Below are 26,933 nucleotides of genomic sequence, written 5' to 3'. Positions count from 1 at the left end.
AGAGGGATGATGAGAGGCAGACAGGTAGACAGAGGGATGGTGAGATATAGACAGGTAGACAGAGGGATGGTGAGATATAGACAGGCAGACAGAGGGATGATGAGAGGCAGACAGGTAGACAGAGGGATGGTGAGATATGGACAGGTAGACAGAGGGGTGATGAGATATAGACAGGCAGACAGAGGGATGATGAGATATGGACAGAGAGATGATGGAGAGATGACAGGCAGCGAGGTAGCCGACAGACAGACAGACAGACAGACAGACACGGCAGGCCGGAGTGCTGTGCGGTGACCTGCAGCTGCTCTTCACGCGGAGAACGAGTGAGGGAGGCAGGGAGGGCCTGCTCTCCGGCAGCTGGAGTGTGTGTGTGTGCGAGTGGGAGTCTGAGTGAGGTAGCAGACTACCTGAGACACGAAGCAGAGAGGAGCGGCGCTCCGCGCTGACTCAGAGGAGAGAGAGGGAGAGAGGGAGGGAGGAGAGAGGCACAGGGAAATGGAGGGTGAACAAGATTCAGGGACTGAGGACAGACGCAAAAGGAAAAAAAGAGGGAGGGAAGATTTCTCAAATCCAGAGCAATTCCCAAACGTCCGAGCCTAGGACATAAATCTCAGAACCTGCGCTGACAGATGCGGCTGTACATTAATTTCATTTTCCTCTGACGGTTCCTGCAGTGTCTCTGGCTAGACTGACACCATTAAATTAAGACATGCCTGTCTAACAACAGGGAGGAATTTGATTTCCTTTTGAAGCCATAGAAAAAGCAGCCTGCAGCGAGTACTGCTCTCGGCTCCCACAATGCTCTGGGAGACAGAAAGAGGCTGAGGCGTGTGTGTGTGTGTGTGTGTGTGTGTGTGTGTGTGTGTGTGTGTGTGTGTGTGTGTGTGTGTGTGTGTGTGTGTGTGTACACATTTCTGCCAATATGGGGCAAGATGTGGAAAATATGGCAGGCAGGCGATGGGCTGGCGTCCTCACAGTAGAAACGACTCCCTAATGAACCGAATGGCAGCTTTTCTCCTGCTCAAAGGGGCCCAGAGTGTTACAGCTGGGTCCGGTTTCACCCTGAGTGGGGTTGGGAACAGAAGACAGAGTGAGAGTCAAAGCGAAGTCATCACAGTGACAGGAGTGCACATGTTTTGTGCGCGTTTGTGTGCGGCTCTTTTATTGTGCCGTGGTGTGGTTGTGCGTGTGACTGTGTTATTGTGTAAAGGTGTGTGTTGGTGCTTGTTAATGTTCTTGCGTGTGGTTGTGCATGCTTGTGTGTGTGGGTGTGCATATTTGTATACGGCTATCTTATTGTGAATGGTGTTGTGTGTGGTGGCGTTGTGGTGTGTGTTTGCACATGGCAGTGTTATTGGTGTGTAGTTGTGCGTGCTTGTGTGTGATAGGGTTAGTGTGTGTGTAGATGGGGGCAGGATGGCGTTTCAGGCTCTGAATAACAACTTCCTGCCTGTGAGCCGAAGAGGAAGCCATGAACGCCAATGACTTCCTCTCTGAGCTCTTGTCCCAGCACTCAAGCCCGGCCTGAAGTGAAAGTGGCAACAGCAAGGCGGGAGAAGAAGGGGGAGAGCCAAGCGCTGCAGGCGGCAGAAACAGGACACAGGGATCTCTAGCCAGAGATCTCCGAGAGCGTCCCCCGCAGTGAAGGAGCCACACCACACACGTGTCACAGGTTCAAGAAGGGGGCAGTGCTCGATAGGTCAGGTCAGCCTTCGAGGGGCCCAGTGGTTCCTGCCACTCGCTGAGGGACACACTCTGGATGAGATCCTGGGATCAAGCACCGCGTGCCTGTCCCGTGACAGTGGACGACTGCGGCCCCAAACCTTGGGCCTGGTGGAGGAGTCTTGTTTTCCCTGATGCAGCAGACAGGAGGCACCACCGGACAGCTGAGCTTCGAACAACTCCACCCATCCACTTTCTGACCACTTCACCCAACGCAGAGTCGCAGGGGAGCCGGATCCTATCCCAGCAAGCAATGGGTGCAAGGCGGGGTACGCCCTGGATGGGACGCCAGTATACGGCAGGGCAGAAACAGACACACACACACACACTCATCTCCGGGCCAGTCTCCCCAGAAACCCCGTGAGCAGGACTGCAGGAGGAAAACCACACGAACACAAAAAGAGAGCACCCCCAGAATCAAACTTGGGGGCCCCCCGCTCTGCGAGGCAGCGATGCTAACCATTGCGCCACTGCGCCGCCCCATGAACAATTCACCATCGCGATATTCTTAAAGATACCTGCAACAAATGCAAACAGCCGCATGGTGTTTCAGGCCCTGGGAGGGAAGGCAGTGTTTGTGGCTGATTTTCTCTCTCAGTGCATGTTGACTCATGTCCTCCTGCAGGAGCCACAGTGGAACACGAACCACAGAGGGAGAGTAAGGGGGGGTGTGCATTTGAAACCAAGAACTGGAGACCCCCCCCTGTCCTTTACACAATGGGTGGTGGGTGTTGTGAACAGACTGTTGTTTGATTCCCTGGTATCCTGCAAGTAATGTCTGGATGAGATCCTGGGATCAAGCACCAGTCAGTAACTGAAGAGCACAGGAACACTTACAGTATACTTGAGAAGAGGCCAGTCATCTCACCATCTGGTGGGTTTGGTGGTAGTTACGTTATCTGAACTGAACTACACCAAATGAGTTAGACTGGCATAGTGACCCCCTTTAGCCTGTAAGCCTATTTATTTCGCATGTTTAATGACATGTTGTAACAATCTTCCTACCCAGTAATAAAACAAGTCTGTTACACTGTTCTGTCTGTTACACAGGACACTGCTGTCTACCTTCCCTGCTTCAGAAACATCCAGAGACAAATACAAATGAAACAGCGGCACTCCTGACGACCCCACTAACCCTGACCTTTCATCCAGCAGAGCTCTTCATCGGAGCCCTTTACTAAACTAACGTTCGGATCAACTGGAAGCACTATGCTTCTAGCTCTTGTGCTGCTGGAGTATTCAACTTTTGCGAGTACAGTTTCACAATATTCTAACAACTGAAATCAGCTGCTCAATTAAGCCCCTGAGAGCTCATCCCGGAATTAATATGGAGATGGGAAAGCCAAGCTAGAGGGTGGAAATTCACAAACCAGCCCCCCACCTTACCCACCTCAGTTCAGAAACCGGCACCCCACCCTTCAACCGCCCGGCCCCAGAAAAGAAAGACAATGACTCCTTCACTTTTCAACTTTTTTTTTTCACATTTTCATTTTTTTTCCAAGCAACGACGTGACATGTCTACATCACAGGCAATTATTGTCAATGGTTTTGCTGTTAACATTGTTGACACGGTGCCTGACCTTCAGGCAGCTTGTACAGAAGAAGGCTACTTGCAGCACTCTGAACAATACATACAGGACGTTACCCCCACCGCTGTCCACACCTGCCTCACGACTCTCTCTCCTTTCTGTTAGCAGTCCTTTAACACCTCCTGTCTGATTGGCAGTCTCCTGATGGAGTGGTCGTCATGGTTACAGGACTCTCTTCCTGAGGCAAGACAGGGCCACAGCAGAGACACAAACAGCAGAGAAACTAAACAGACAGACACGTGCGCAGGACACACCTTGGAGATGTTTTAAGATGCTAATTGACAACGAAAGTAGATTACAGATTCCCAAGGGTGACCAGATTATAACGACAGCGATGAAGATCCCCCTGGGGCATAGCTGTCTGCCATGAGTTTCGTATGTCAGCTGCTAAATAAAACGGTTCAGTTTTTTTTTTTGGGGGGGGGGGGGGCGTTAGGTTAGCTTATTCAGCGACAAGCGATTTTTGAGGTTTTCTAAGAATGGTCACCCAGATTTCGGACTGACACAGATCGGCGCAGAAGCCACCAAGAGGGACGTAAACAACATCAGGATAGAGAGCAGGGTAGCACAGCCAGGCCAGCGTGCCGTTAACCCGAACAGCCGTCAGGATGGCCCACAAGGCCCTCCTGCCTGGCCCGTGGTCCGAACGGACACAGACGCTTGCCGTCGAGTCAGAAACCCAGGCGCAGACCCGGCACTCTCAGGACTGAAGCGGAGCCAGGGGAGGAGGGGGAGAGGTTCTGCAAGCAAAGCCTCCGAACGCAAAGGGAGGCCGGGGGCGGGGGCGGAGGACACACAAGTGTGCGCGTTTTGACTTCTGTTTTTCCATTATCGGGAGTTGTTCTCATTCACAAACGCACAAAATGACAAAACGTCTGCTCAACATCAGGTAAAGACAAAAGACCCCCGCAAACATGCCAGAAGAAAATTTTAAAACAGGTGGAAAAAAAAACACAGACCAAAAAGATTTTTTTTGTAGGGTCTTTCCCTTTATCAGTCCTTTCTTCCTCACAGCCGCCTGAACACATCCCGGCCACCGGGAGCCCAGACAGACAGCTCTAACTCAGCATCTTGCGCACAGACAGGCACTTCGAAGTGTGATTGCTGATGCACAGCCCGTTTTCCCAGAGTTCCCTGCGCTCCCTGTTCCACATCCTGAGAACACGTGCACCGCTGTCTCAGGAGGCTGAGAGAGACGCTAGTTTTCGGGCTCTGCTTTCATCTGGAAGGATAAGGCGTTCGCAGTAACACTCCTCACGACTGCTCGAGAGCTTGCCCGCCTTCAGCACCGCGAGCCTCCCAGGGATCAGTCGCCTGCAGGCCTTTGACAACCAGGCAAATTCATTCCGGGACTGCTATACCGCTGCCCGAGGAGCAGATGGGAAGACAGGCGCCGAGAAAGTCGGGGTACCCCTTCAGATCCTCTAAATAAAAGCAGGGAGAGGTGCCCCCCTCTTCAAAACTCTATCTGATGGCTTTTGGGCACAATTCCCAGTGACTTGACGTTACACAGAGTCGACAGTCGGAGGTGAGGAGCTGGGGTGAGACAGTCTGCCCTCTAATGCTTTGTCTGGCACAAAGGTACAGGGGCGTGCGCAACATGTCTTGTGGCCCGCTGGGAATTCACCGCCTGCCTGCCCGTCATGGGTAACGTCAGTCACAAAAACATCATCCATCACCCTCGCAGTCATCTGTCTCTCGGTTCCCGCCGTACCAGGCACCTTCTCCGGTCTTGCAAACACCGACCTTGAGCTGCACGTCATTGTACGTCCACAGGGGGAGGAAGAAAGGACCAGGTCAGCTGACGACAGAAAGCTGGCGCGAGAAATCAGCTTGGCACACTATCACACAAAGGGATAATCCTTCCCTGACAGGTGAGACATTTAGCACAGCTGAGAGCAAGGCCGTACTTCGGCTAAGCGTTTCAATAGAAAGGGCATGAAAGCTGGCGGGGCGTCGTGGTGCCAGGGTAAGCTGTAACAGGCCACGGATGGGTCGCATAAATACACTTGCGGTTTGCTACGCTTTTCTCTTTGCTAGGACCCCTGGCTGCAGCGAGTTCAGCTGCTCTGCGCGAGACTCCTGAACTCCAGCAGAACCTCAGCCAGGAGCAGTCGATCCTGCTCCTGAAGAGGCCCTGGCACTCCTGCTGGTTTCCACGCCAGCACACCACTTAACGACCACAGTCAGCTTGTTACAGACTTAAATGGATCAGTGGAGCAAGGTTGCCCAACTTGCGCAACCAGGTGCAGACTCTTCTAGGTCCAGGACCAGGACTGGACAGCTGCTGTCCGTCTGCCAGAGCAGCAACCCAACCCTGCTCTTCTACGCTGCTGCTGGCGATAAGCCCCCATCTGAGACCCGACGGCGGGAGGGGGGGGTCAACCCATCCAGCTGACAGGGGCAACGCACTGGGCGAACGTCTCCCAGCCACCAACGCCAACACTGTGACTCCTCCCAGGGAGCGAAGAAATCAAGTCACAGCGGATCGCGGGGCGCGGAGCCTGACGGAGGCACGCGGGAAGGGTAAGGACAGTCAGAGAACTGGAGGAAGGGACCCCAGAAACCCAGGTGACCCCCTCTTAATTAGCAGCCACACGCCCACGGCTCAGATCCGCCTCTGAAAGTGAAAAGTGAAACTGCCGGCCTGACCAACAGGTGCTGTGCTCGCCAGCGGGTTCCACAGGCTCAGAGCCCAGCGAGGGAGGCGAAGGGGCATTAGTGAACGACGCCCGGGGGTCTGGATGAGGTTAGTGGGGTTCTGCCGGTGCTGGGGGTGGAGTTAGGGGAGAGAGCTGGAGAAATAGTGGCAGGGCCTCAGACTCCTCCCTAACCCTTGTGAGACCCTGAAGTTCCTGTAAGGCTAGGGCACGAGAGCGATCTGTGCACACAGGGAGACAGCACAGCCACAGACTGCCATGGGACGCCGGTTTAGCAGGTGGCAGAGGGACACTGCTCAGAATTTGCCCGCATTGCCCGTCTCAGAGCAGCCCAGCACCAGGTCAGGGCCTTGTGCAGAGGTACCGCAGCGCTCCTGCCACAAGGGGGGTTTGGGGATTGGGGTGCAGGGAGAAGGGGTGCAGGAATGTAGAGCTGGAGCCAAGACACAGCCCAGACACAAGATTCAGAAGTTCAGCTTGTGGGAGAAAAAGATCTCCTAGTAGCATACATGTGGCTTGAGGCACTGCAACAGATTTGAAAAAGGCTACGTTCTAACAACTTTCAGAAACACAAGAAGGCCATTTCTATGATTGTTTTTCTTGGTTGATACTATGGAGAAAAAAATTGCTTTGTAAGACCAGTCCTGTATTAACAAAAAATTGTGTTTCTTAAAAATGGCTACAATCATAAAACAAGAGGCACTTTTTTCCTTAGATTCATATATTTTTTTCTGTATATAGATTTAGTTTCATCCCCGGTAGATTACAATTATTTTTGTTTTTCTTATATTTCCTGGCAAAGCAGAAAAAAGACAATTGTCGTTCGCTCCTGCTTGGCAAGCTGATGATCTTTGCTCCTTACCGATTGGCTCCGTGTTCTCCTGTCAAAGAGTCTGATTTGCCAAGTCTTCAGCAGCCAATGCATTCCCATTGGTTGCGTTAATTCAGTACCCACCAATAAAAAGAAAGCAAAAGAAATCCACAAATTGCTCCTTTGGGGGGGCGTGTCCAAGATCTCTGCATGACATCCAATGGTGTTCCTCTTAAGGCATTAGCCCCACCCCTCATGTATCACTTTTGGATGTAGGGTAGAGGAGGCAGATCTAAAGCAGAGGCAGCAAATTCGGTCCTCCAGTTTCCCAGAACTCAGTTGGGCTGTCAACATTCTGCAGAGAGACAGAAGATAAATTAGCAAAAATCATAATGCAAGTTCTATTAACAAATCTCTCCCATTTGTACACAAGCTCATTCAACTAAGGGAATTACCCCTCTAAACCGCAAGACAGTTATGTTTAGCTGAATACTCTCACCAAAATGTTGAGAGTCCCCTGCCCACTAAACAACACCGGAGTCTCTACCAACGGCAGAAACAGCTTGAACTGGACATTACAAGATGGATCCCACAAGGGTTTTGAAATATTTGCAGCTGTTCACGTGCTAACCAAGCCCTGCCCTCCACACTGAGAGAGCCTACTGCTGAGGAGGGAGAGGAGTGGCTGCCTAATAAATAGCACGAAAATTGTGAAGTAATTGTACGAAAACACCAAAATCCTAGACGTTGGTTCTTCTGAGTCTTAAACTGGTCCAAAATTGTCAGTAACTGCTGACTGGTTTTGCAAAATGTTGCTATTTTCCCCTTGAACACATACACAGCACACACACCTGACACAGACATTACACACACACCTGGCACAGACAATACACACACACCTGACACAGACAAACCTGGCACAGACAATACACACACACCTGACACAGACAAACCTGGCACAGACAATACACACACACCTGGCACAGACAATACACACAAACCTGACACAGACAAACCTGACACAGACAATACAGACAAACCTGGCACATACAATACACACACACACACCTGGCACAGACAATACAAACCTGACACAGACAATACACACACACCTGGCACAGATAATACACACCTGACACAGACAATACACACACACCTGGCACAGGCAATACACACACACCTGACACAGACAAACCTGGCACAGATAATACACACCTGGCACAGACAATACACACCTGGCACAGACAATACACACACCTGGCACAGGCAATACACACACACCTGGCACAGGCAATACACACACACCTGACACAGGCAATACACACACACCTGACACAGACAAACCTGGCATAGATAATACACACCTGACACAGACAATACACACCTGGCACAGATAATACACACCTGGCACAGACAATACACACACACCTGACACAGACAAACCTGGCACAGACAATACAAACACACCTGGCACAGACAATACACACCTGACACAGACAAACCTGACACAGACAATACACACAAACCTGACACAGACAAACCTGACACAGACAATACAGACAAACCTGGCACATACAATACACACACACACACCTAGCACAGACAATACAAACCTGACACAGACAATACACACACACCTGGCACAGATAATACACACCTGACACAGACAAACCTGACACAGACAATACACACACACACACCTGGCACAGACAATACAAACCTGACACAGACAATACACACACACCTGGCACAGATAATACACACCTGGCACAGACAATACACACACCTGGCACAGGCAATACACACACACCTGGCACAGACAATACAGACAAACCTGACACAGACAATACACACCTGGCACAGACAATACACACACACCTGGCACAGATAATACACACACACCTGGCACAGGCAATACACACACACCTGGCACAGACAATACACACCTGGCACAGACAATACACACACACCTGGCACAGATAATACACACCTGACACAGACAATACACACACACCTGACACAGACAAACCTGGCATAGATAATACACACCTGGCACAGACAATACACACCTGACACAGACAATACACACACACCTGGCACAGACAATACACACACACCTGGCACAGATAATACACACCTGACACAGACAATACACACACACCTGACACAGACAAACCTGGCATAGATAATACACACCTGGCACAGACAATACACACCTGACACAGACAATACACACACACCTGACACAGACAAACCTGGCACAGATAATACACACACACCTGGCACAGATAATACACACCTGACACAGACAAACCTGACACAGACAATACACACACACACACCTGGCACAGACAATACACACCTGACACAGACAATACAGACAAACCTGGCACAGATAATACACACCTGACACAGACAATACACACACACCTGGCACAGACAATACACACCTGGCACAGACAATACATGCACACCGGGCACAGGCAATACACACACACCTGGCACAGACAATACACACCTGGCACAGACAATACACACACCTGACACAGATAATACACACACACACCTGGCACAGACAATACACACCTGGCACAGACAATACACACACACCTGGCACAGACAATACACACACCTGACACAGGCGACACACACACCACAAAGGCAAGGGACTTGGGCTGTTCTTTCTTATTTCACACAGTTTATTGGCAGAGCGGACCGGAGCAACACGCAGAAGAGGTTCTTGCTCAACTAATGACTTCGATCTTCATCAACCCCGCGCTCCCTAATGGCTCCGCAACAACAACCACACCGAACACCCTCACCGACGAACAAGAACAACGGCAACAGAAAATAAAAAACCCTCCATCTTCGGATTTCCTGGATGCCGAGAAGCCTCTGGGAACATCGGCGCTGCCTCAGTCAGGAAAATTCGATGGCCGATCGGTACCGCCTGCGCGCTCGCGGCCCGGTAATTGGTACAGAACGAGCGCGAGAGACACTCGGCAGTTATTTTAAACCGGCCAGCGCTGAAAAGGGCGAAGGAGGGGGGGCGTAATCAGTTGTTCGCAGCTGTAAACACCGTCCCCTTGTACGCCGTGTCCCCTGGTAATTAAATGCTCGTTATGCTCGGAGGATGATGATGATTATTATTATTATTATTAAGAGCTCGTACGGGGGCGTCGCATTATTTCTAGGGCTTGAGGCTGGGGATCCGAGTGCTGAAGGGGCGGCCTGACGTCACCGTGACGAAGAACAGCGACAGGTTCTTCAGTAGTTTTCAGTGTGAGTTTTTTTTTAAATAGCAAAGTGGCTATTATCCTGTTTTTTTTCTTTCGTGTTCCAGGACATATCTTGTATAAAGGGAGCACTCCACAGGCTCAGGGGACAGACGGGGGTGGTTAAAAGAGGAGAGAAACGAAGAAGGGAAAAAAGAGTCAGGGCAGGTGGCGGGGCTATGGGCAAAAAAAAAAAATTTGGAGGGAGGTCGAAGAAAGCAAGGGACCGTGAAAATCTGATCAAAGAAAGAAAAAGGGTCAGGAGAGGCGGAATTGGAGGGGGTGAAGCGAAAGAGCGAAAGATGAATGACAGGGATAACGGAGAACGCGAAAACAGAGGAGACTAACACAGGGAGCAAAAAGAAGGAAAATGGGGAGAAAGGAGGCGAAGAGAAGAAAATAAAAAAAAACAGGGGAGGGGGGAATGAGACGAAGAGGCAGGGAGGAAAGAAAGATGAAGAAAAAGACGAGACCGGACAGAGAGACAAGCCGCAGACAGAGAGGAGAGCAGACACCAGCGCCCGCTGCCCCCTCCTCCCCCGGTCTGCTCCCCGCGCGGGCCGAGGCCGCTCTCGCCCCGTGCGCGCTGCTCTGTAATTGGCACCGCGCGCCTCTATTTATACCCGCGGCCAGGGCTATAATTATCACAGAGCACACTCTGTACCCATCGGCCCGGCCTGCCTGCAGCATCGCCGCCGCCCCGCGCCCCGGGCAGCCCGGCCAGGCCTGCTCCGCGCATAGCGCTCCATTCACAAAAAGCAGCGCAGGACTGCCTGCTCGCAGAACTGAATGGACTGGGAGAAAACAAGACCGGCCCTGTGCGGTTACCGGCTCCGGAGAGGATTCACGCTTGAGCTAACTCAGCCCCTCCTACTAAATCACAGCCTGTGTGTGTGTGTGTTGGGGGGGGGTATTTCTGTATTTACAGAAAGTTTTTTGTTTTGCACAGTCACCAGACGGGCACAGGGGTGGACAGTGTCTGGTGAAACCCGTGCATCGTCCACTGAGGACCGGACAGAGCACCACCACGCCAACCTTTGTCCATCAAGCAAACGACTTGGGAACAACATCCCTAACAGCATCTTCCCAGCTGCCTGAACGCCACAGGACAACGCAGGGACTGTAGGAGAAGGTGTTCAATTGCAGTCTTCTTCCAAAAGAGAAGCACTCCCAGCAGCAGCGCCCACCTTCTGCCAAACCCGCCTCCTGAACCGACACGACATCCAAACTCACCTGCTGCGATCAAACAGGACCCCCGTCCCTCCCCCACCCAACTCGAGAAATCAGCCTCCTCTTCACCTCGACACGAAACGCACAACTGTTGGGCAACAGCCATAGCAAAGCGTTCAAAAACGCGTTTGTGTTGTCCAAGCCTGACAGGGGGGATTGGGACACTTCAGGATTTCCCAACGCCTTGCGGAGAGAGGAGGGGGTGGGGCCGGTCTCCATGCGAGACGTCCTGTGCTGGGAGCCAGCGGGACCCAGGGTCTGAGGAGGAGCCCACACAAGTGCCAAATACGGAGCCCAGTGCCCTCTGGTCCAGTTTTAGAAATGCCCCCAGTGCTGTTGCCCCCCCCTTCCCTTCACCGGGGAGATCTTTGGGGTGAATGGCTTATAAAAACCCCCACTAAAGAGCAGGCTTGGCGCAGAAGCAAGTACAGAGGCGATACAACACTGATCACAAAAAGGAGCACGCACCAACACAGCCGCCACCTCCGCTGGAACCACACCAGAGGCACTTCTCTGTTTTCTGCCGAAAGCAGGCCTCAAACGTTCCTGGATCCCCGGAGCACTGTATTCATGAACCCAAGAATCCTAACCCTGCGGTTCTCACCTCCCACTTACATAACCATGAGTTTATATTTCCACAGGGAACGCTTAGACCATGAATACGGCTCATTTGTCCCACTCTGTACCAGAAGCAGTGAGTCACAGTATCGTCATGAAGACGTCGTTAAGAGATTACACGTCCCCATCACCTGTCAAGCGCTTTGAGTGCAGTGTCCAGAACAGCGCTATGTAAGTGTAAGGATATTAGTGTTCTTATGATGCAAATTACAGGTGCGTCCCTATATCACACTGACACAGCCACCTGTGAAACCTCAGAGCACAAACTGCGTTTCTTCAACACAGATTGTAGGTAACAGGAACGGAAACCGTCTGGCGCACTTGTGATAGAATAGCCAGAGCTCGACTCGCAGAGTCTCGGCATCTCCAGGCTGCAGTGGCAGTACTGGCAGTGCGGAGAAACTAGCCAATCATTAACACAGGGCCAGAGCCCCCCCCCCGTCAGTTTTATGTTTCAGAGGCAGGCTGTAATGCTAGCCCCTGGAAGGAAGGTTCTTCTCAGAAATGCTGCAACAAGAACAGGGCTACGGCCAGCGACACCTTACAAGGCATGACAAACATTTATTTATGAGCTGCACTTGTCGGGGTATCTATAACCCAAGAATCTTGGGAGATTTTGATCTTCTAGCCCCCCCCTCCCTTCCCAGCGTAAATGGCTTGCAGCAAGCAAGACGGTATTGTTAAGATGCAAACTGTGACCCCATTTCCAGAAAAGGGGTGTAGACTGCTTCATCTCTCGTTGTTTTGAGGAGGATTTGGCGGGGAGGTTACCTTTCATATCGACCAGGCCGTTGTTAGTTGGACCATCATTTGCAAACAAGGAGCTAAAGCCCTCTCCACATTTCAACAGTACTGACAGCGACATTCTCTACAAGAACCGTGCCGATGAACCTTCTTGCACAATACTGCGTACTTCAAACTTGGAGATCATTCCCAGCAGCTGTATAGTGAACCTCTGTTGCACACCCTGATCCATTCCAGGGTTTACAGTGTTCCCAATCAGACTCCCATTGCATTGCAGGCTAGTCCACTCCAGGTTTTACAGTGTTCCCAATCCGACTCCCATTGCATTGCAGGCTAGTCCACTCCAGGTTTTACAGTGTTCCCAATCAGACTCCCATTGCATTGCAGGCTAGTCCACTCCAGGATTTGTAGGAGCCGGTTATAGAGAACCAATGCACAGCGCTGGAGTTTTCTGCTTGGATATTTGGTGCCTTATTTTGCATCCATTCACAGACAGATGCATGGAGATGAAATAGTCTTAAATGTACACGATCTGCTTCATCAGCATAGCATGTATGAGGTTTTAATTTACAACAATTAAGATAACGAGCATGGGGAATCAAGCAGTGAGTGTAACAGGCTGTAGCTCATGTGATTTAGTACAAAATGCTTTGCAAGAGGAGTCTGTTGCCATTCATACACACAGACATGCACCTGGGGGCCTCTACAACCACCACATACACTGACGGGGCAAGACTGCACATGGAACTGGACCTCTGAGTGCAGACAGAGACTGGGGGACAGAGCAGGATTGCAACAGTACAAGACAGCCAGTGCTGTACTAACAAAGCCTTCGTATTTACCCATCGAATACGGGCACTGTTACGTTTCTGGTTCTGTCTCGACGTTTGTTCTGCTCTGCACATCTCTAACGCTCAAAGGCTCCTTTTTGGTGCTACAAAATACAGATCCATCCAGACGAAACGTCACTGTAAAACAACTTCAGAAGGAGATCGCCACAGCCCGGCGTTCCCGCATGTAGAAGGAAGAGCAGGGAGACAAACGAGCCGAACAGAGCCAGCTGCCCGAGACATCAGCACAGCAGTGACTGTCTGATTCCTGCCAGGGGCACCCCTGGGGCGTGAACAGCCTGCGAACACTCTTGAACCCCTGCTGCTACGCTGAGGTAAAGCTTCGGGAGGCAGGACTGTCCCCCCCCCCCCAAAGTAAACATTTCGGAGCAAACTGCTTTCGGTCTTCCTCTCCCATTTCCTGTCCCTCCTGAGCAGCCTTCGCCCGCCATGCTGTTTGTGGTCGAGCCAGATTGGGAAGTCTGGGCTGGGCTGCGGTAAGAGGTCACCGAGTCCGGCTCCCTGCGCTGGCAGGCCTGTGTTTTGCTCTACTGATGGTCTCCACATGGTAAGTCACGGCTGTGGTCTTGGCCAGGAAGCACCACTTTTAAGGGACTTTACTTCCAGCACCCAGTCAGCAATTCTCCAAGCATTCTTTAGCTTTTCTTTTTCTAAAAAGCTCCTCTTTTGTCTTTTTTCCCCCAGACTCCGGGTAGTTCTTCCAACTGGAAACAGAATCCCAAGAGGAACTCTCTCCCTTCCATTCCCGCTATTTCTGACTCTGCCGTCCCCAGGTGTGTATTCCCAAGTAAATTCCAAAAACTAAAAACAGTGCGAAGTGCTGGCCCTTGACACAAAAATCCCCCGCTCCAGGCCTGCGTGTCCGAATCCCAGTTTGCCCCGTCTCTTAAACAGGCAGCGCAGGGGTGTTAAAGCCCTGACTGGTTCAGTCCAGCTCTTCCCCGGGTGCAGAGCTGCTCACGAACTGGAAGAGAGCTGCTGGGACCCCGCTTTATTGGGGACCCCTGCCCCAGGTCGAGAACGGGGAGCAGACGCAGGGGCCGATAAAGGAAGGAGCCACTGCAGCTCCGAAGCAACGCCGGCCTGCGGTCAGAGTGGAGGGGGAGAGTACAGCAAACAGGCCCTGAAGTCCAATTACAGGTCATTAAAAAAAACCACCCTACCCCCTCCCCCGCCCTCTCTGAGTGAAATCCCAGACCGGACAGACGTGGGATTTCACTCATCAGAGTCCTGCCACGACACCAGTCCGACACCAGCAATTTAGCGATTCCCCTTTTCTCCCTTTTTTTAAATAAAAATTCCCCACGGGAAATCGGTGATCCAGGAGCAGGAAGTAGGAGCAGGACTGCGCCCACCTCCTGGGGGGACATGGGGACTTCGGGAACCCCCACCAGTAGGGTCCCAGCTCCCGCGCTTAATACGTTCTGACTCCCGGATTGAAAGGGTGAGGTTCAATCGCAGTCTGAGACCAGCCTTCCGGATTCACATCTCCTGAGCGGCTCCTGCACTGCCCTGGGATGGAGAACAACAGGAAGGAGAGCAGGACGTCTTCACCGGCAGACAGAGGCAGCTGCTCCTCCCGCGGCCCAGATGCGCTACGGAAGGGGCTGTCCCGTTTCAAAAACGTCCCGGCTCAGAGGGGACGGCGGCTCCTGCCCCGGCCTGCTGGCCCGGCGGTGACCTCCCCGTGCCCCCCCACCGGCGCCCACGCGGTGCAGAAAGCCTCGCTTAGAGACTCGTTAATCAGATTCCCCGTGTTACAGCACCACGAGCTAATAAGCTCGTTAGAGCCCCCAGGCAGATTCCAGAGTTCAGGGAAAGGGGAGAACACGATGACGCCACCCCCGAGCTGGAGCCGTGCCCAGCCGCAGGGTACCGCCCCCTCGCGCCGTCTGCACCCCGACTGGAGTACCGCAAGGCACTTTCACCCCCAGGAAACCTGAATGTGACCCCCCACCCCTTCTCCGGGCCGTGACCAGAGGTGCTGGTTACCGCGGTGATCGTACACCCAGGGCGATCCCAGTGCGGAGAATCCCAGTCCCAGGAATGCTCAGAGTACCTCCTGCGGTAAAAGTGCAAAAGCACCACAGTAAACGTGAAAACGCCTAACAAAGTTTGCGCTACGTTACTAGCGGAAGCTCGTGAAGGGGACCGGACGCTAACCTCATTCTACGTTTTGGGACTACAAGAGCACGAGCCTTTCAAGAGCAAGGGATAAAACAGGCCCGTGGGAACCGAGTTCGTTCGGGCAGCTCTGCTCTGCCCCGTCCGCGACGCGCCAGGACAAACGCCCGCCGAGCTGTGGGGCGCGGGGGCACTGGCCTCATGAACACATAGCAGCGCCCGAGCTGGGTGAGGGCCCAGGGTCCCGGGACAGCTCATCAGGACTCAGACAGACAGCCAGTCGCACCCCAGGCTACAAAGAAACAGGAGCACAAAACCAGGCTTCTCCTTCTCTGACATGTCTTCCATCCACTGAGAGCGATGAATTCAGCCGCTCCACAATATCATAATTGGCACTGGAGCGTCTCAGCCTCCTACTCCTACTTAATTAGCAGGCTTTTCTTTCATTATTTTTTTTTCGCAACCCATTTTAAAACTCCTTCTTTCAGTGACCTGGCTGACAGCGATTCTCTTTCGCAGGAGCTCTGAGTGCCACTCGATGGCCCAGATGCGTTGCTCCCTCACATAAAAAAAACGCTCCACTTCAGGGGTGATGTGATTAAGGCACAGCAGCCGTATCACCCCGTTACTCCCAGCTGGCAGCCCCACTGGAGCTCAGCAGGTGTGAGCCTGGCCAGTACCTGGATGGGAGACTCCTGGGAAAAACTACGGTTGCCGCTGGAAGAGGTGTTAGTGGGACCAGTAGGAGGCGCTCACCCTGTGGTCTGTGTGTGTCCTAATGCCCCAGTATAATGACGGGGACACTATACTGTAAATAGGCGCCGTCCTTCAGACAAGACGTAAAACCGAGGTCCTGACTCTCTCTCCATGGTCATTTAAAATCCCAGGGTGTTTCTTGAAAAGAGTAGGGGTGTAACCCTGGTGCCCTGGCCAACTGTCCCCCTGGCCTTTACCAATCATGGCCTCATAATAATCCCCCTCTGTGAACTGGCTTCATCACTCTGCTCTCCTCCCCACTGAGAGCTGGTGTGTGGGGAGAGTACTGGTGTATCATCCAGGTGGGGCTGCACACTGGCGGTGGTGGAGGGGAGCCCCCATTACCTGTAAAGCTCTTTGACTGGAGGTTCCAGAAAAGTGATGAATAAGTGTAAGGAATAAATTAATTAAAGGTTGGACGGCAACCTAATGCCAGAACATTTACAGCAATAGCAAGAATAAGCAATAGCAAGAATTGATTATTGAGTGTGGTTATATCCTGTGTTGCTACTGCAGGTAGTAAGACTCAAGAGTATGACGGTACTGGTCCACATGCTAAGGCAGATGACCCTGTGTCTCTACAGGATCCTGACAACTCAGGGTCAGGGAAGTATCCTCTTAAAACACAAGGATCCAAGGGGGCTCAGTCTTCCAGGCCCCTACTGACACCCGGGGCACAGGACAGTTACGAACCAGTGCTTTGGACCATAACGCAGAAATGCCACGGAACCCCACACCCGTAAAAATATTTGTTCTAAAACTAAATGGGCTCTGCATCATCTGTAGAGCAAGAGGGGTTCTATCCTTGGTCCTGGGGTACCCCAATTGCAGACAGTGCTAAGCTTTCGAAAGATTGGTCGATGCCTGTAAATAACTAAGGGATTAAAGCAGCAATCGCTTCAGTGAACGGAGCTCTGGTTCTTTGGGGCTGAAGGGTATTTAGATCCAAACGAGCTCTAAATGATGGGATTGAAGAAATCGCTTGTTTCGCTGAATGCAGTGAAAAGCCTCCCAGTCCTCTGCCCCAGGCCCTCCAGCAGCGTGTCGAAATCTCTCAGCAGCTGGCTCTCTCACACCTTTCCCCCAGACGGGGTGAAGCGAGGGGGTGTGTGCTGGGGCGGCCAGACACCGCTCCAGGCTCCGGCTGCTTCCCGGGGAGCCTTCGGCACGGATGCACTGGTGCCGCGGATATTACAGAGGCGGATCGAGTTCCGAAACCAAGAGCACTTGCCCCAGACACGACACCCGCCAGCACCAGTCCTGGCCGGAGGAACATTCCAGGTGGTTTATACAGTTGCGACTTCACATAAAAGTTGAACAAACTCTGCATCCCCTCTCTCAATACCTTATTAATTTGTTGTTATTGACCTTTAAATAAGGAACTGCCTTTCTTGCTAGATATCCCACAAGTAGGAGCTGCCGGTTTCTACGACAACTCGAAACAGCCCACCACAATCTTTAGGGAGGTGAGGAACGTGCAAGATTCAGACCTGCAGATATCAGCCGGTCTGCAAGAGACAGCTGTATAAATACATATACGGGGCCGCATGATTGTGTTCCCAGCTGAGGGCATTCTGTGGGGAGTTTGCATGGTGTGTCCACACATTTGCACAGGTTTTTAGCCAGATGCCCCAGTTTCCTCCCCCAACCCACAGCCCAGTCTGCTTGGTTAAATGACGTCTCTGAACCGTCTCTTTGTGTGTGCGCGAGTGAGTGTGAGTAGGTGTGAGGATCTGTGTGTGTGGACTGGGGGGACCAGTCCAGCAGGAAGGCGGGAGGGAAACAGGGGCTCGTCCTGACGGCAACAGGAACCTGGACCCCCGAAGAGAGGAGAACCCCATTCGTCTGCAACCTCTTCCCCTGCTGTACACCAGCGTGTGACGGGAAAGACATATTTGTACTCCTTACATTATAAGCTGAGCGAGCTCATTCTAAATGTGCTCATTAAACACTCTCGTTACTCACTTAGTTCCCCCCCCAAAGTGATCTACAGCCGGCACAACAGCCTGACTTTAGCCACACACACATTTTTTGGCACCAGTTCATACAGCTGGGCTTCACTGGAGCAGTCTGGGTAAAGCACCTCCTTGCTGAGGGGAACAGCGGCAGAGAACCCATCTGGGATCTGAACCCGCAACCCCCCCCCCCCCAATCTGGAGTCTGGAGCTCCCAACCACTGCTCCCAGCTCAGGCGCCTTGGAACGCTTCCAAAAAGGGAGGGCGAAGATTATAGCGCACAAAGGCACATTTTTACTCCCAAGTGTTCCCCAGGGCAATGTGAGGTAAAGAGACACCCACAGAGAATTAGTTCAGAGATTAGAGAGTCATTTAAAAGCGGAAACAGTGCGACTGCGTTCATTAAAGGCGCTAACCGGACATTGGCTGCTTAGCTCTTAGCTGATGGGGCCCGCCCCGGCCAGCACAGGCCTGGATCAGAAAGGTGTCCAGAAGCTTTTCTTTTTGCTTCCTGTCCTATTACACATTATGCTGACGGAGAAGGAAACAGGCCATTTGGATTTAATGTGGCATACATTTCACAATAAACACCTTTATCTGAAATGCTGCCTTTCGTGCTAAATCGTTTCAAGGTGCCTTACAACACAACAAAAGAGACAGGTATGCACAAGCACAGCAGATTACACCGAATTAATGGCTAGGGCAGAAGAGCGAGTTTGCAGGCGGGACCTGAAAGTGCTGACAGATTGGCAGGGACTCATATGGGCTGGAGGATCATGCCACAGGCTTTAAAGTCTGGAGTATCGTTTCAGGGCCGATGGAACTCCGGCCAAGTCGACGATAAGTTCCCAGGCAACCGCGCGCTAAATTAAAGCTTCGCAAAAGTCTTTCTCGCTCCTCTCTGAACACTGGACTCACTCGCAGGATGGCGCAGGGAAGGGTATGAAAGGGGGCAGCGGCGCACCGGGGCGAACGAGGGCCCGATTTCGTGCACCGCCTGGTGTGTTAGCCAGGGGCCTCGCCCGCCCACGGCACAGTGCAGTGTGTGAAAGTTCACGAGGGCTGAGGAGCCCATGCTCTTGCTGAAGACGCGGGTCATCTGAGTGCATCTCACATGCCACAGGTTTAAACTACACTGCTAATGAATGATAAAACCAGCCTGGGACTGGAAGAACTCCGCTAGCTGGGCAGCACGGCCCACCTGAGAGGTGACAGCCTCCACCCACCTGCGAGGAAAGAGCTCCCCCGTGTTTCCAGCTCCAGTCTGGCCGGTGAGGTCAGACGTCAGCTCTACGATGGTCACATGAGAGATGGCACCTCTCCCGGCGTCACAGCGTCACGCGCCCGGCCCTGCGCCATCTTTCCACCCGAGTGAACTGCCATCCCCATGACGCCAGGAGAGGAATGAAGAATTTCAGGTCTCTCACATAAAAAACGATGGCGGTTCTGCCCCGGTTCGCCGCCAGCCGAAAGCCAAACAACATGCGAACGGCAGAGAGGCCGCAAAGCAGATGGTGGGGGGGGGGGCAGTCTGCCCACATACACCCACACGCTTGATTGTGGCTAAATTATCCATTGTCCAGTTGTTCTCGACAGAAATCTGGGCATCATCTTCAACAACTTGGCTGGGCAGCTTGTTCCAGACACCCACCACCCTTTGTGTAAAGAGGTGCCTCCTCCACACCGTTTTAGATGCTCTTCCTCTTCTGACAGTTTCACCTGTCTTTTCCCGTCAGCTTATCGTTCAGACGATTTCCTTACATATGCAGCAATGCCCAGGAGACAGGCTGGGCCAGAAACTGCTGTTCTACAGGGGTGCAAATTTGCCCTGAGCCCCCTCCTCCTGTCCAGCCGACATACTCTGAAAGCCCAAAGTGGGGTACCAACATGCTTCTCCCCCACAAACGGCTTGAAGGCCAGGAGTCCTGCTGGGTTTATGGTAGCAAACTCTTATCTGGATAAAAGCCAGTTCACTTCAGTTCTGCATCCCAACAATTAGTTCAGTTAAGAAAAGAGCAGGAGCAGGCGTGACATCAGATGTCCCTGCTGCTTGCTCATGATCTTGGACCCCAGTAGGGTCTGGGTTACAGGGTCGAGAGGGGTTCAGGGTGTCTGGTGTGTGTGTGTGTGTGTGTGTGTGTGTGTGTGTGTGTGTGTCTGTGTCTGTGTCTGTGTGTCTGTGTGTCTGTGTGTCTGTGTGTCTGTGTGTCTGTGTGTCTGTGTGTCTGTGTGTGTATGTGTCCACACGGATACAGAAATCCCAGCTCCCATCTTTCCTCCTGACACTGCAGCTCTCTCTCACACACACACACACATGTCCCTGCCCGTCGTCCTTCCACAGTGTGCAATAAAACCCCCCATGAATATTCTGCACAGAGAGGGAGACGCAGACTGAGGCGCGGTGAGGCAGGGAGAGAACGTGGCAAAACAGCTGTGCGATTGCCGTCTCCGGGGTAACGGAGCAAACGCCACGTCTGAGGGCAGGAGCACCGGAGTCCAAAAATAGGAGCGCTCCCTCTCACTGGCGTCACCAGTAACCTGGAGCTCCGCAGCCTTCCGGACACCGGCACCACGGGCAGCAGGAAAACCGGGATGTGATCGCAGAGAGGCGGGGAGAGCTCTGTCCCTTCCTTTCCGTCTGCCGGTCAGCAACAGGACAATACAGTCTGGTGCATCGGGCAAGCAGAGTCGCCCTTTCGCCACGACCCCCTCAGCACCCCGGCTGGGCATGCTGGGGTGACCCCCATCACGAGAGGCGATTTCTCCCAAGCAGGTGTCTCAGAGGTAAAGAGAAGCACCTTTACCAAAGCCCCGTCCCTCTTAAATACAAAAATAATCTCTCAGCTTCATGAAAGAAATTTCGAAAGTAGAAACAGACCCGGATTCTGAATCAGAATTTTGGAAAGTTCACAGAGAAATCAAGTTCAACGTCTGCCTAGAGACTAGAGGAGCGTTTGAACAGTACGCGGAGCATTTTATTCAGGAAAGAAGTTCTCTTTTTTTCCCCACCTTCAAAAGACATTCAAAATAACAATGTTCCTGACCCTGTTGTCACCAGTTCTGGCCTGCACCGTTGAGGGAAAGGGTCTGTAGAATACCCAGCCTGCTAAACCCCAGAGCTAAACAACCTGCGCTCAAACATTCAACACCGACAGGGAATGGCGTTTCCGACAGCCTGAAGGAGAGACCGGCGTGCTTGCAGTGTGGGGACAGGGGCTGCCAGACTGTGTATGGGGTGGCGTTGTGGATACAGGGGGTGGCACAGGGTGTACAGGGAGTGGTACAGTGTGTACAGAGGGTGACACTGTGGGTACAGGGCTGAACAGAGGGTTCCTGGGTAGCACTGTAGGTACAAGGGGTGACTCAAAGGGTACATGGGGTGCCAAGGTGTGTATAGGGATGTCACAATGGGGTGGTACAGGAGCTACAGAGGCACCACTGTGGGTACAGGAGGTGGCACAGGTGGTACAGGGGTTGGTAAAGGGTTGGCAAAAGGCAGTGCAGGGGCTGACACAGTGGGTACAGGGGGTGGCACAGCAGATACAAGGGTGCCACCTGTGGGTACAAGTGGTGGCACAGGGGTACCCAGAGCAATCAAGAACACGGTACAGCTCCGATCAGCAGCAGTGCTAAATCGCCACTCGGAAACCTCAGGGACTCAGGCATATTTCTGCAGCACCACCTGCCCTCCCCCTGCCACTCTGACTCGCCCTCTCCGGGAAGACGCCCCCCCCCCCCAGCTCGGCCTGGTGTGGCGCGCAGGGATTAGAGCCCCAATAAAACCGCCAAGCTGTGAAAGCCACTCGTTTCCTCGTCTCTCCCCGCTGGGGCTCAGCGGGAGGGATTAGCACACAAAGCCGCTGCTGACAAAGAGGGGGGGAACAGCGGACATGCTGAACAGCGAGCGACCAGGAGCAGTGTGAAATCCCAGCGTGCGGCCCGGCTGGAGGGGAGGGGGGGGGTCGGGAAAGTGGAAGAGGGGCCCAAGTCCTCCCTGCCCGACTGCTGCCTTGGTGCCCCCTTCAGAGCGGGGGGAGGTACCTGGAGGATGAGGAAATGCAGACAAGCTCCTCCTCCACGCCCACCTTCAAGCCAATCGCCTTTTAACATATCACAGAGGATCAGGGCCAATGGGAGGAGGGGCGTGTCCCTCACCGCCTGCACTGCGTGCTTGCCGGCAGTAGGGGGCGCTGTGTCTTACAGCCCTGGCCAAGTAAACCCGCCCTGCTCCTAGCAGCCCTCAGCCCATAGTGTGCCACCACTTGGGCAATCCCAGGCATAGCCAGCTGGTGGCATGACCCAGGTTCGAACCCGTGATCACCGAGCACAACCCACAATTACCACTCTGAGCCACTCTGGAGGCTGTGTAATTATTAATTCTATCCCACTTACTAGAAATCAAAAGCAAAAGCTTCCAATGAAAGGGTTTCTAATGTGCCCGAGTCACTTACGAGCGAGTGAGCAAGAATAAAAGCAGGGAACGGGGATCAGCATGACTCGTGAGATTTCTTTTTTTTGCTGGGTGAGAGGTAAGACCTTTAAAACTATCAGGCCACAGTAAAAAAAACCCAGCAGATCTCCTGATGCAGGGGTTTCGGCGATCCCGACGCAGATCGAGGCAGATAAAGAGCCCTCTCCCGACCACAGGCAGGCCGCTGACCTGCAGGGACGCCACCTGTGCTGTAGTTAATGATTGACGCCGGCCGGGCGAGCGCTCTTTAACCAGCCGCCGCGGCGATAAGGAAGGCCTGGGCCAGACCACACCGGGCATGCCGCCAGGGTCTCCCCCTCCTCCCGCAGAGCTCTCTCTCCTTCGCGCGCCTCCGACGAAATCACTCCGGCTCCACGCGCTCGGAGCCCAGCCCACCCCCAAGCCGGGCCCCGATTCCCTCTGCCCATTTCCTTTCTGTCCGCTGCGCCCGCCGATCGGTCTGCCGGCCCCGCTGGCCACCAGCTCGGGGCTTTACGACCCAGGCACAGAAAGTGCTCTTCGTGTTCACCGGAGTGTTGCATTCAAGCAGGCTTCTACAGAGTGCAGTCGGGTGCAGAACGTTTCAAACCGCACAGTCCAACAGGAGTCTACAGGGATAGGAGAGATGTGTGAGGGCCAGGAGATATAAAAGTGAATTTCGCAAGAGTTACGACTGTTTTGCTGGGACAATCTGTACTAACGCTCACAGCTGGCAAAGCCCGACGCCAGATTAAACTGCAATCCCAGAGCTGAAACTGTGGAGTGCAGCTCTGAAACGGGAGCGGCGCTGTGGTACGAGAGCTGAAACTGTGGCACTGGACTACAGCTCTGAAACTGGAGCGGAGGTGCAGAAGGAGATCGAAAACCGTGGCACTGGAGTAGAGCCCAGACACTGGAGTGGAGCTACGGTACTACAGCTGAAGAAGAGGGGACTGGCACAGCTCTCAATGACAAAAACGCTTCAAGTGTTCCTTCGGAAGCTCACCTGCAGTTATGCACCCCTCTGAGATGGGAAGAATCGAGAACTGGAACATGAAATGGGTTTCCTGGCAAGAGTCACAGAGAGCTCTACTGGGTGCTCGCCAGCGCCACCATCAATGCTCTCCAGTCCCAGGCCTTGTAAATCTCCTGAAGTGCCCTTCACGAGCACAGCTCTCCTTGTACTCCGGATCTGCAGGGCCTCTGTCCCGACCACACCGCGCTCCTCCCCGGCTTCCCAGCCCCTCCCGAACCGCACCCAGAAGCACGTCCACGCACAGCCTGGAGAGCGCCTCCGATCCATTTATTGACTTTTCCACCCGCATATCAGCTGCGTGGACACTAGCGCAGGCACACCGCTCAGCTGAACAGAGGCCAGGAGCTGGCTGTTCTCTGCAGCAGCGATTTTATTAGAAACCCCCCCCATCCACATGTACGCCAACTCCTCCTTGACTTCCGGAGCCGGAATTTGTTCCACACATGGAACCCAACCACCAGACCTGGAAATCACCCCCCCTCCTCAGCAGCAGCAAAGCACATCTCAAAATAGGCAAATTACAGTCTACCTAGTTTTATAGATGAGCTTAAGATGCCCACACAGGCAGATAATTGAGCACAGGAGAGAAAAGGGGAAAGGAGCAGGAAACCTTGCAGGCCTGCTGAAGAAAGGTAGCCGTGGGATCGCTTTCCTGCAAACAACGTCCCTGCAACTGCATAGCGCCTTTCATCCGAAGTGGAGGAGGCCACAGTGTGGACACAAGCCCTAGCCCCTGACAACGGACACACTGTACCGACACTGCCCAGATTATTAACACATCTGCCTTCTAATGCACAGTTATACACAACCACACCCCAGATACAGGGGCTTCCAAAACCAGTGATGTGGACCTGGACATCCCATTCCCAGACTGTTTCTACACGTCACCTTGTTTACCGCAACACAGCAACTTGTTTCCTTTCCCGCAACACAGCAACTTGTTTCATTTTCCGCAACAAAGCACCTTGTTTCATTTTCTGCAACACAGCAACTTGTTTCCTTTCCTGCAACACTGCAACTTGTTTCCTTTCCTGCAACTCAGCACTTCGTTTCCATCAGCACAGCACCTTGTTTCCTTTCCCGCAGCACAGCACCTTGTTTCCTTTCCAGCAAAACAGCACCTTGTTTCCTTTCCCGCAAAATAGCAACTTGTTTCCTTTCCTGCAACACAGCACCTTGTTTCCCACAACACAGCACTTTGTTTCCTTTCCCACAACACAGCACCTTGTTTCCTTTCCAGCAAAACAGCAACTTGTTTCATTTCCCGCAACACAGCAACTTGTTTCATTTCCCGCAACACAGCACCTTGTTTCCTTTCCCGCAGCACAACACCTTGTTTCCTTTCCAGCAAAACAGCACCTTGTTTCCTTTCCCGCAAAATAGCACCTTGTTTCCTTTCCTGCAACACAGCACCTTGTTTCGTTTCCTGCATCTCAGCACCTCGTTTCCCGCAACACAGCACCTTGTTTCCCACAACACAGCACTTTGTTTCCTTTCCCACAACACAGCACCTTGTTTCCTTTCCAGCAAAACAGCAACTTGTTTCATTTCCCGCAACACAGCAACTTGTTTCCTTTCCTGCAACTCAGCACCTCGTTTCCCGCAGCACAGCACCTTGTTTCCTTTCCCGCAACACAGCAACTTGTTTCATTTCCCACAACACAGCACCTTGTTTCATTTCCCGCAACACAGCAACTTGTTTCCTTTCCTGCAACACTGCAACTTGTTTCCTTTCCTGCAACTCAGCACTTCGTTTCCATCAGCACAGCACCTTGTTTCCTTCCCCGCAGCACAACACCTTGTTTCCTTTCCCGCAACACAGCACCTTGTTTCCTTTCCCGCAAAATAGCACCTTGTTTCCTTTCCTGCAACACAACACCTTGTTTCGTTTCCTGCATCTCAGCACCTCGTTTCCCGCAACACAGCGCTTTGTTTCCTTTCCAGCAAAACAGCAACTTGTTTCATTTCCCGCAACACAGCACCTTGTTTCATTTCCCACAACACAGCAACTTGTTTCATTTCCCGCAACACAGCAACTTGTTTCCTTTCCTGCAACTCAGCACCTCGTTTCCCGCAGCACAGCACCTTGTTTCCTTTCCCGCAACACAGCAACTTGTTTCCTTTCCAGCAAAACAGCACCTTGTTTCCTTTCCTGCATCTCAGCACCTCTTTTCCCGCAACACAGCACCTAGTTTCCTTTCCCACAACACAGCACCTTGTTTCCTTTCCAGCAAAACAGCACCTTGTTTCCTTTCCAGCAAAACAGCAACTTGTTTCATTTCCCGCAACACAGCAACTTGTTTCATTTCCCGCAACACAGCACCTTGTTTCCTTTCCCGCAGCACAACACCTTGTTTCCTTTCCAGCAAAACAGCACCTTGTTTCCTTTCCCGCAAAATAGCACCTTGTTTCCTTTCCTGCAACACAGCACCTTGTTTCGTTTCCTGCATCTCAGCACCTCGTTTCCCGCAACACAGCACCTTGTTTCCCACAACACAGCACTTTGTTTCCTTTCCCACAACACAGCACCTTGTTTCCTTTCCAGCAAAACAGCAACTTGTTTCATTTCCCGCAACACAGCAACTTGTTTCCTTTCCTGCAACTCAGCACCTCGTTTCCCGCAGCACAGCACCTTGTTTCCTTTCCCGCAACACAGCAACTTGTTTCATTTCCCACAACACAGCACCTTGTTTCATTTCCCGCAACACAGCAACTTGTTTCCTTTCCTGCAACACTGCAACTTGTTTCCTTTCCTGCAACTCAGCACTTCGTTTCCATCAGCACAGCACCTTGTTTCCTTTCCCGCAGCACAACACCTTGTTTCCTTTCCCGCAACACAGCACCTTGTTTCCTTTCCCGCAAAATAGCACCTTGTTTCCTTTCCTGCAACACAACACCTTGTTTCGTTTCCTGCATCTCAGCACCTCGTTTCCCGCAACACAGCGCTTTGTTTCCTTTCCAGCAAAACAGCAACTTGTTTCATTTCCCGCAACACAGCACCTTGTTTCATTTCCCACAACACAGCAACTTGTTTCATTTCCCGCAACACAGCAACTTGTTTCCTTTCCTGCAACACTGCAACTTGTTTCCTTTCCTGCAACTCAGCACCTC

At 52.5% G+C, this 26,933-nt stretch overlaps 1 protein-coding gene and 1 long non-coding RNA gene across 3 annotated transcripts in view; both read right to left on the bottom strand.

Annotated features, from left to right (window-relative positions):
• Positions 1-3,178: 3,178 nt before the first annotated feature.
• Positions 3,179-26,933, bottom strand: part of LOC148672477 (insulin receptor substrate 1) — a 47,847-nt gene continuing 24,092 nt past the window's right edge. For both annotated transcript variants that reach the window (XM_088628235.1, XM_088628236.1), the window contains exon 3: positions 3,179-7,137. In XM_088628235.1, coding sequence (XP_088484361.1) covers positions 7,130-7,137 — 8 coding nt within the window. In that variant the 3' untranslated portion in view covers positions 3,179-7,129. The remainder of the gene's footprint in view (positions 7,138-26,933) is intronic.
• LOC148672478 (uncharacterized) lies at positions 25,075-25,732 on the bottom strand. The gene is made up of 2 exons (XR_015935787.1): positions 25,285-25,732; positions 25,075-25,235 (listed from the first exon to the last, which is right to left on the bottom strand). It is a non-coding gene; the product is annotated as an uncharacterized LOC148672478 (long non-coding RNA).

This window comes from Lepisosteus platostomus, chromosome 4 (assembly GCF_059453375.1).
Source record: "Lepisosteus platostomus isolate fLepPlt1 chromosome 4, fLepPlt1.hap1, whole genome shotgun sequence".
In the NCBI taxonomy this organism is placed as follows: Eukaryota; Metazoa; Chordata; class Actinopteri; order Semionotiformes; family Lepisosteidae; genus Lepisosteus; species Lepisosteus platostomus.
The sequence above is the reverse complement of the archived record's forward strand: the minus strand, read 5'-3'. Positions and strand labels throughout refer to the sequence as shown.